Source organism: Pygoscelis adeliae, unplaced genomic scaffold, assembly GCF_000699105.1.
Source record: "Pygoscelis adeliae isolate BGI_AS28 unplaced genomic scaffold, ASM69910v1 Scaffold545, whole genome shotgun sequence".
Taxonomy (NCBI): domain Eukaryota; kingdom Metazoa; phylum Chordata; class Aves; order Sphenisciformes; family Spheniscidae; genus Pygoscelis; species Pygoscelis adeliae.
This window is the reverse complement of record NW_008824746.1, coordinates 829,714-840,308: the sequence shown is the minus strand read 5'-3', so window position 1 is coordinate 840,308 and position 10,595 is coordinate 829,714. Positions and strand designations below refer to the sequence as shown.

The following is a 10,595-nucleotide window of genomic DNA, read 5'->3' as shown; positions in this document are numbered from 1 at the left end:
CATCCCGGAGGTGCTACCACGGTCGCTCGTGGCTTTGGCCTGGGCCAGCGGCGGGTCTGTCTTGGAGCCAGCTGATATTGGCTCTGTCGGACATGGGGGAAGCTTCTAGCAGCTTCTCACAGAAGTCACCCCTGTAGCCCCTCCACCCCCCCAAACCTTGCTGCGCAAACCCAATACAAATGGGTATTTATTTTGTCTAGGTAGAAATTTAAAACGCGGTGTCACTGAGAGTGTAAGACACTTGTGGGCCTAGAATCAGCTTTACAGTTTAAACTGGAGTGTAGAAGAACTTGAACTGTAATTTTGTTTTGAAAAATAGTGGCAATAAAGGTATTTAGTGAGAAGCCAAACCAGTGAAGCTGTGTGCGTGGGGTGAGTTTGTCTTATTTTCAATCTTTCCTTCTGGCTTGGCCTGACGTATAGGAGATGTGGAATACTCTACGGTATCCTCCAGTTATCCCTGTTGTTATTGGACTAGAAACTATTAGCATCATCTTGATTCGTTACAAAGTTTGCAGGCTCCGTGTCTGTTTAATTCCTGCCCAAAGCTACTCTTTTTTTAATAGCTTGCATTCAGGAAGACAGTGTTAACCGTACCCAGCACCTTTGGGTGGGTAGGAAAAGCCTCCTGGTTCTTAGTGGGTCTTTGTCATTTGGTGGTGGAGAACACAAGCTGGTGAAGATTTTGTGACTAGGTCAGTTTAGCCGTTGGGCTCAGATTAGTCTTCTGTATTTCAGTTTCCTTAAGGGACTGGATTTGACCTCTGATTTAGTTATGACTATGTGTGTTTTATTAATCTTTTACAGAAATAAGCTGTTTACTCTAGCTGTTGATTGAAGTTTAGGAACTGTTTTACTCATGTTTGTTTGCTGAATGTGCTTGTAGGAATATAGCGACCCTAGAGGTGCCCTTCAGTCTGATGTCATGCTATCTGTCTGTCATCATTTTGACAAATTGAGCAGTTCAACCTGTAAACCTCAATCATTTTGTAATTATTATTTTTTACTCTATTCTTTTTCTTGATATTAAAAACTTTTCTATTTTGGAGATTGATCACCTATATGCAGTATTAGTATAATATTCTGGTTGAATACAAGATAAGTAAATTTTAACTCAAGGCCAGCAAGTAATATAAAATAATAATTGTTTGTCTGCTTGTTCCTCTCTCTCTCTCTTTTTTTTTTTTTAATATTTTTGATTATGCCGATACCCATGTAGTTAGGTCCTGAAGCTTTTGTTTGGGAAGGGAAGACAGGTGTTTAATGCTCCGTGGAGCCTGAGGCCATGGTTGTATATTCAGTAGAATTGGTTTTATGCAGTGCTCGATTACCTGTCAGTCTGTGGTCTGGATGGAGAGGGAGAACACCATAGTGTTTATGCTGATTTAGCCAGGGCCCATGATCAAATGCTGAGTTAGCTAGAGGAAGACAGACGTTGCAATGTCCAGCACAGTCTGCTGTTAAAACTTGCCCTTTCAAAATTTGCAAATGCACTTGTATCAACAGATTTTTTTTTTTTTTGTCTATTAAAGGATTTGCATTATATGACTTGATTGTCTTTCATCTAGCACTGAGATGCACTAAATCTGGAATTGCCATGTTATGAAACCACAGCCTGAATTTCTTCCACAGTGGAGATCAGACTTGCTAGTAAGGACTGGGTAGCTGCCTGTACTATATTTGTCCCAAACTGTACTTTTTGTGGTTATGCAAAAGGCTTCGTTTTCAATGACAATAAATTTGGTACTCTTATGATCACTCTGTTCACTGAACTGTAGAATAATTAAATGGGAATATTTTTATACTGATGAGAATTCTTAAAAGATAATTTCAGATCACCAGTACAGTTTTTGCAACATAGCCAGCGATGTTTCTGATAGGTGGTAAGTTCTGGTACTAGTAGTTACCTTCCTCTGAAAGGAATGCTGCTGCTGAATGCCTGGTCAAATTCAAAATAATTTAATGACAGCAAGCAGATGTTATCATCTCATGAGAACTCTGGAATGCAGTCTTTGCCATTTGGGCATTTGTTATTTTGATGATTGAAGAAGTATGATTTAAAAAAAATCATGATTTAAAAAAAAATTTAGTGATTGAATACAGTATGATTTAAAAAAAACCAACCCAAAACCCAAACAAACACCCGCAAAACACCCCCCACCCCTGATGTTCCCTAGCTGACATTCCAGGAAAAGCACAAATGAAGGAAGAAAAAGATCTAAAGGAAAATGACAACCATATTCAAAATAGGGCTTTATAATAAATGGAAATCCAGTTTCTCTATAAGTTTGATACCTAAGTTGATTGTTAGTGAATATTTTTGCTTTATAAACTGTGGTTGTGATTGTCACCATTGCCTTTTTTTACAGAGGAACCCCAAATATATTAGTTGAAGTTGATGAGGAAAAAGTGTTATAGTAGAAAAACGTATGATAACTACCATAATGCAGAGATATGAGACAAATGTTTACTGTATTTTGTAAGAAACCTAAATGGAATTGGAAGTTTCATATTTTGTTGTGCAAATTTCTGGCCACACTGGCATATTTAGATGTTCTAATTCAAGGTTTGTGTATATTTTCTGTGTTAACAAACTGGGAGTAAAGACACGATTGATAATAAAGTAGAGAGTAAATAAATTTAAACAAATAGGTGCTCTTCTCTATGTTCTTACTGGAAGTAACTAGCTGTGGGAAATAAAGCAGATGTCTGAAGTTCTCAGAACTCTCTGCTTTCACAACATAATCGTCATTTTATAGAAGCTTTATTGAACTATGATTTCTTTTGCTGTTTTATTACATTGGATGCATAATGTAACACACAATTGATTGGAAATTGTTCTATTTTTGGGATTTTTTTTTTCCCCCAAGATAAATCTATAGTAAATTTTAACAAGTTGATATATTTTTATTTTAAGGAACAAGAAATGCCTTAAATTTCTTTTTAAAGTCTTTCTGTTAGTTAAGAACTTTAAAAAAATAATCCAAATGTGTAACAATAATGAATACTCTGTATTCCTGGTACAGGAGGAGAAAAAACCAGACAGCTTGCAGCCAGACAGCTCTCTTCTGAAAATAACTACCAAAGTCATCCGGTAGTATTGTAACAAGTAAAATTTGTACTTCAGTTTTTTTCATTCTGTTTTTGTGCTCTCCAGATACTGTCTGAATTTTCTTCAGAATCGGTATATTTGAGAGTACTTGAAAGGAGTGAAAGAAACGTGAATATTGTTTTGCCCAGCAGTTGAAGAGAATTAGTTCCAAAAGATCCTAATTTGTGTCTTCTCAAAAAAACCACGGTGTTTTTCTTGAATAAACTGAACTTCCTGTGCATGTAACCATTCAGAAATGACTTCACCTATTGAAACATGTCTTAAACAATGATGCTACAGACATTTTAAATTTGGTTATTGATTTATTGGCTAGCCTTCTGTATGTGTGTTTTTAGCTAGTCTAAGAGCTTTTTGGCTGGCTAAAATAGGTATGTACCTAGCAAAGGCATGTGTGCTCCATGTATAAAAAAGATAATAGGAAATATGTATAAAATAATATATTTTCTTTCTAAACTTTTATTCTATCTTTTCTTTTTTAATTCCAGAGTAACAATTTGTGAGTTAGTGTAGTGTTCTGTAACATCATGATTTGGATTCTTATGTTTCGTTTATTTTTTTTCAAGAGAGCAGTGAAATTACGTATCTTGCATGTTAAAGGAATCTACTTTTACTTGCAGCGTGCTTTGAAAATGTCTGAAAATTCCAGTGACAGTGATTCATCTTGTGGCTGGACTGTCATCAATCATGAGGTACCCAATCTCAAATTAATAAAGTTCTATCAGTTTAAGACTAGCCACATGCAATAGAATATTATTTCAACTTTGCAGTTTTCGTTTAGTGTGGATCTTGCATATCAACAGAGAATACAGAAGAGAGATTTATGAATAAGAAAACATAAAACTACTGTTTAAAAATATGTATCCTTTATTATAGCTGATATAAATTTTGTTATTTAAAAGAATATTTTTTTCTACAAAGGTTTTACTTTGAAGAATTGCTAGAATTTTAGTGAGATGCTCTCCTCTGTTCCATCTTTCCTGAAAACATTGACATTCTATGTAACTTGTTTGTTGTTGCTAATATATTTCTTCTTTTCCTTCCAAATCCTTCCCTCCCGCCCCCCCCCCCAAGTTGGGAGTAATGGGCAGGAAAAATATCTCATACAGAAGGGAATGATTCCATGATTTCTCCAAGTCTTTTCTACCACTAAGGTATCTGATCCTACCTTTAACAGCTGCTGTTTAGGAACAGCCCTCTGTCCTTACATTCTGTCTTATGAAAAAATAGGATAGGGACAAGTTTATGCTCAATGACTAGAATACTAGAAGAAGGCATTTTCGAGGCTCATGTGAATGCTATAGTTCGTGCATAACTGACTGCTTTTGTTCCTGACCGGAACAGTCTCTGTCTTTGAGTTGAGCCTCTGAGCTCAGGAGGTTGAGGACTGGCATAAAGACATCTGAGTTATATGCTGCCTCTAATCTTTTGTATTGCTTCACTCTGCTTACTGAATGCATAGGCAGTTTGGAGAAAGATGCGCGTAGGCCTGTTGGGTCTTATTTGCATGATTTCAAGCACTTTCATTTGTGTGTAATGCTGTTCTGCATTGAGAAGGAGAGATACGGGGAGTTTAGAGGGTCTGGGGTCTCCAGAAATCAACAGCGTTGCAAAGACGGGTTGGAAATCCCTTGGAGAGGGTTATGTAACAGAGAGTATGTAGTTATATGTTCCATACCCAAGATGCTGGAGTTTTCCCAGGCTTTCTTGCCACAAGTGGAATCTGGGGGAAGCTGCAGTGAGTAGAGGAATACCAACATTTTATTAGGTTTATTGGGAAATGAAGGTGATGGGAGGGCAGGGCAGTGCAGGTCTCCTTACATCTGTACTGTAAGGTCAGGAGTGAGAAGTGTAGCCTTCTCGGAGCTGAAAATGGTGATTGGTGAGGGCTTGCCATGCTTACGCTTGGCGGGTCTTGAAAACTGTAACAGCCTGAAAGGCTTGGAGGTGGTAATAGATTCTTCTGTGAGAAGGATTGAGTTTTGAAGTGACTTTCTTTTCTGTTTTCCAAGGACTCGCAGCAGCTTTTAGCACAAGTTCTTTGCAATTCACGTTGGAATTCTGGGTTTCCTTGGCCCTATTGTTGAGGCAGGAGAGTGCAAGGCATAAAATATGTAGAAATAACCTGGATATTGGCACCTTGTGGAGGAGGAATTCATATGGCAGTGCAGGACTGAGCTAGTGGCAGCAACTAAGAGAATGTTTTTTATTTTTTCCATTAGGCAAACTGTCACTGAAGAGATAGATTGCTTTTGTGTATTTCCTTATGGGAGCTAATTATTGTGTAAGGAAGTTGTGATGGTAGATTGTGTGGCAGCAGGTAGAAGGAGTTAACAGACTGTGTGCAAGGCAAAAAACTGTTCTTGGTTCAAAATAACCTGTTGTCTTTTAAGACCTATTCAATTGCTGTATGGAGCTCCATCAAATTTGTATGGCTTCACTTGTGTTTCTGTCCATCTTTTGATCTCTGCTATAGCTTCATTTATTAGGCATACTTTTATTTGGGATGAAATGCTAGAATTCCCTCATTCTTTGATCAAGTCTTGGGGTATAGGTATTTGTAAAGTCAGTATTATGTCTGTGTAGCCCTGGTTTAATTTGTGTGTTTGTGTTTCCTGTCTTCTGATGTTTGACTGGTTGTATAAAGTGACAAGGGCATTATTAAAACAAAAGTAATTTTTAATTCCTAGTAGAATAAAGCTTGAGACAAAAGAAAAAAAGTGAAGCAATTAAACGTCTGTTGGGATGGGATTCGTTGTTGCCTAGGTGTCTACAGGGTAGTAGGTGTCTGAATCTGATGTTGGTTTCTAAGTTTGCATTGTACAGATTAAATCAATACAATCAATGGAGTCTAGAGCATAGTAATTCTTATGCTAAGGTCAACACTTATATTTGATCAAATGACTTGCTGTCTTGGCTCCACTGACTGTATTGATTGTAAATGTGCCTTCAACAATTCGCTCAGGTGTAGACACTTGGGAGTTAAATAAGATTAATGTTTTATCTTATTTTCCTGTAGCAGTGAACAAGGCAGGCCTAAGTTGCTCAGAAACTCTGAGAGGCCCTCCCTATTAGTGTGGACCTCCAGTATGCTTTTCTCCTTTAGTCCTGGGGAGTTTTCTGTCTCTTCAGATCTTGGCTGATGCATGAGTGTATTATGGGGGTTTTCTTTGTTTTGTTTTGTTTTTTAAGTATTTAGCATTGTCTTGTAAACTGAGCAGGTTATTGAGGCAGAATCCTCAGAGCAAATGGGTTAACTGTTTTCCTGGAATGACACTTACATATTGGTTGTCTGTATCTTCTTGTTGCCTGCCCCAAAACATTTTCAAGGAACAGTACTTGAGATATTTCATTCATAGGAGGAAAACAGAAAATAATGGGAAGAGATCATGGGTAGTGATCAGCTGTTTCTCCTTCACTGCATACTCCCCTATTTGCAGATTATAATGAAAATCTGGGTAATTCGAAAGGCATGCCATTACAAGCTTGTGATTGTATTCAAGTTTTGAAAGCTCAGTTCAGTTTCAAAAGCAAGAGATACAGTTTGTGGCTTATAAATGTTGGGCCATGGTTTCATTTCTGTTGGCAGCAAGCTGGTATTTAAGAGGTGGTTAAAACTACTTTTCCTTGTTTTGGGTTGGATGACAAGTTGGGAATCCTGTTACCAAAAGAGAAACAGAAAACTCGCTCACTCCAGTCCTCAAGACCAAGCGGGATACAGGAGTGCACAGGCTGCCGGACTTTACAGACTTCTAATAAAAGTGAAAGGATTTAGATATTGGCTACCACAGTTGGGTTACTCAGCTGTGAATTGCAGGCTTTATTTTCATACTTGGGATGGTTATTTTACACTGTAACTGAAAATGAATTATGCAGTCTAAATAAATTAAGATAATACAAGATTTATAGGAAGGCAGGGATTTGTCTAGCCAAAGCAGAACAGATTTCTGTGCTGTAGAGATTTTCTGTTCCCAGTTATTCTTCTCTGATTAAAAGAAATAAAATAATTCTGTTCGGGGTGGGAAAACACTGGTGTTTAAGAGCTTCCATTATTGGTGTTCTCCCGGCAAGACAGCTTTGAATCTGAGCATGAAGAAAGTAGAATGAATGGGATGGCAAGATACCCTTCACACACTTGTTATCCAGGAAAGGGGTGGCATGTGGACTACTGTATATACTTTGGGGAAATGATTTGGATATTTAGAAAAGGGATAGAGCTAAAGATTGGACAAATTTGGAATAGTACTATAGTATTATTCTCTCACGTATTGTTGCAACCTGTATTGTGGATTTGTTTTGCCATTTACAAAGGCACCGAGTTAAGAGGGGCAAGAAATGGCAATTGGCTAGATTGTGACTGCAGAGAACCGACCGCTGTGTATACTGAGTTTAATACCTGCTTTGAACAGAGAAGTGATGCTGTGTATCGTTGGACTACTCTTAAGAAAGGACTTGCTAATTTTGTGTAGGAGTGTAGGAAGAGGGGTGTAGTGAGGAGACAATATCCTTTCTCAACCTCTTTGCTGTTGATGAAATGAAGGGTGATGGAGGTCTAGCAACAGATTAGGTGACCCGGAGAGTTCAGACATCCACACCAGACTGCACATGCTTAAAAAAGGATGTTGTGGAGCCTGGACAAACTCAATTTTGGTTTTTCTTTTTCTTCTTCACACTTAAGAAACAAAAGTAATGGTTCTATTACACCAGAGAACAATTGTCACATAATAAATCTATACACCTATCTATAAAACCCAACTGAGCCAAAACCCCCAGATAGTTTTGTATTTCCTTTCCTGAGATTTCACTCAGATTTTAATAAGTTCTAATGTAAGTTACTTATAATTGAGCAGTGAATTTCTGCAAAACATTTGAGACTGAAATTGTGATACTTTTGTAGTCAAAAGAAAAAAATACAAAGTATTTGTCAAATTACTAAAGCAGTTAATTTCTGAAGCCTTTTAAAAAGGAACAAAACTTTGTAATGTGATTGTGGAATGTATCTTATGCAACTCTTTTTGAGGTATCTAATCTTCCTGAAGTACAGTCTCCTCTTAAAAACAAAAGCATACATGTTTGCTTGAGTCCTGAAATGAGGCATCTTGGGAAGCTGATCTGGAAGTATTACTACTACTGTAATTTCACACCTGCTGTTGCAAAAATAACTATCTCTGTTTACAAAAACAGCTCAAGTTATTTATGGATCAGAGTGACTTAGTATTTTTCAGTTACGTTTTGCATGTTTGTAGTTTTCTAATAACCTTACTTGTGTTCCATCAGTTCTTTTAAACAAAAATTACAATATGATGATTAAATATTTAGAGTTGTCAGCCATATTGCTTGCCTTTAGTGCCCTGCAGTCTCCCAGCGTTGTTTATCTTCAGTTCCTGTTTTGCTCTGAGGTTGTTGCTGACTGGCAGCTGGCTAATAACTAAGGGTCCTCTCTGTATTAAAGACAGAAATCCAACTTAGATTGGATTATCCAATTTATTTGGATATCCAATCCAAATAAATATTTGTTTACCCAGTGTCAGAGGTGTACTATTAAAACAGCCATTCAAATTTGCTGATAGGAATTGAGATGGAGTAGAGTTATACATATCTTTTCCTGGTAGTAGTACTTGTTAGAGTTCATGGTGGTACTCTTGGAGTTCCATTTTTGGGGAGTGTGTGTGTATTTACATACAATACATGGACACGTGTGCAAGAACTAGATCCCATATTCAAAACTCATTTGACAACCTCCTCTGTTTCTCTAAATTCTATTTAATAAAATAAGTCTAATAAAGCTAATAGGAAATAGTTATTTAAAATACTTAGCATAGTTGTTAATTGACGCCTAAATTGCTTTTTTTTTTCTCCCTAGAATTGTCCTACTCTGCCTTTTTTTCAATCATGGTCATAAGTATTGCACACTAACAGTTGTTTCCCTCTAGTTAGTTACTTGGTATTTCTCTTGCTTTGCTTAAAGTCTTCTTCAGTTTTAGAGTTGATTATTCTTCTCTTCTGTTTTTATTATTAATGTTCTGTTTTCTTTGTAACCCTTTCCTTCTGCTTTACTGATGGAAACCCCAATAACTGTAACGTTTATCTAAAACGCTTCAACTCCAGGGTTCTGACATAGAGACAGTGACTTCAGAAAATGGAAGCACAAATGATAACCATGAGTTTGTTTCAGAAGAATATGCTTCCTTGCAAGAAGAGGAGCAACCAATTGATTTGCAAGGTAAGCTATTAAAAGAGGAGCAGTTCCATAAAATAGGTAAGTGTCTGTTGTAGCATTGGCACAAAACTAGTATTTTTAATAGAGTTTGTATACTTTGTAGGCCTCTGTCAAAGTACTTGCTTCATCAGTGTTACGGAAAATATTCTGTCATCAACTTTATAAAAGTATTTTTTCTTGAAAGAGATGAAATTAGTAGAATGTCTTTCATTTTGTAAATACATTAGATGTGTTACAAAATAGTATGCACTGGTGTTGCTGGAAAATAGTTTATAGAAGTGATGTTGATAAAAGAAATTTACTATATTAAACATTCCTTAATAATGTCATAGATCAAATAAGAGTAATTTGGAAGGAACCATCAATGCTTTTACACCTAAAAAATAACATTGTGGCGCTGTGTTAGCATTTCTTGAGTTGGAAGTGTAAGTCTGGTGCATATTAATATAATGAAAATCCTTCTGCTTACTTTAATTACTAAATTTAATACTCAATTTGTTAATATTGGCATGACAACACAGACGTGACAGGTTCACTATGCAGTTGACTAAATTTGAGCTTGGCCATGTTTCCAGATTCATAACCTCTCCTTGTAGAAACAGGACTAGACACTCAAACTCCAGTGACTATCTGGAAAATATTTTAATTATCCTAGCATACAAATGTACTGTGGTATCAACTTACAGTGTAGTGTTGGTTTTTACCTAACTGTGCTTTTCAGTTATAAGTTACTTGCATTATGATCAGTTTGAGCATTTGAATTTAAGTATCCTCCAAAACATTGTATTACATAATGACAAATTGGATTATGATGTTTGTTAGAGGGATATTAAAAATGAAATTTAGTGTATTTTTAGAAAAACTTCCCTGATATGAGTAGATAATAGAAATCGGTCACAATTATACATATTTTAATATTATACGGGAGTGGGCATAATTTGTGGAGTTACTGGTTTTAATCCGTGTTTGTTTGTTTTTTTCCTCTTTTTATTTATATAGCTCAGTGCAACAATGATGGAGAGATACCACTGGTAGATAATGCTCTCTCTGCTTTTGAGGAAACTCAGACAGTTCCAGAGGTAAATTACGTTACGTTATTCAGAAGCTTCTGTAAGCCCCATCTGACAATGCCAAGCAATGTTTTGAAGGCATTAAAATAAAGATACAGATTTTTCCTTTCTTTAAAGCATTAAGAATTCTTGTTACTTTAAAAAATTACTTTATATTGTATCTGAATAATTTTTACATTGTCCATTTCCTAGGGAA

The 10,595-nt window shown here is 36.4% G+C and overlaps 1 protein-coding gene across 1 annotated transcript in view; it reads left to right on the top strand.

Annotated features, from left to right (window-relative positions):
• The first annotated feature begins 1,208 nt into the window (after nt 1-1,208).
• Nucleotides 1,209-10,595, top strand: part of CCPG1 (cell cycle progression 1) — a 22,995-nt gene continuing 13,608 nt past the window's right edge. Inside the window, 4 exon segments of the mRNA XM_009323409.1 lie at nt 1,209-1,650; nt 3,730-3,801; nt 9,218-9,332; nt 10,329-10,430. Of these exon segments, the coding sequence (XP_009321684.1) occupies nt 1,603-1,650; nt 3,730-3,801; nt 9,218-9,332; nt 10,329-10,430 (337 nt within the window). The 5' untranslated portion in view covers nt 1,209-1,602.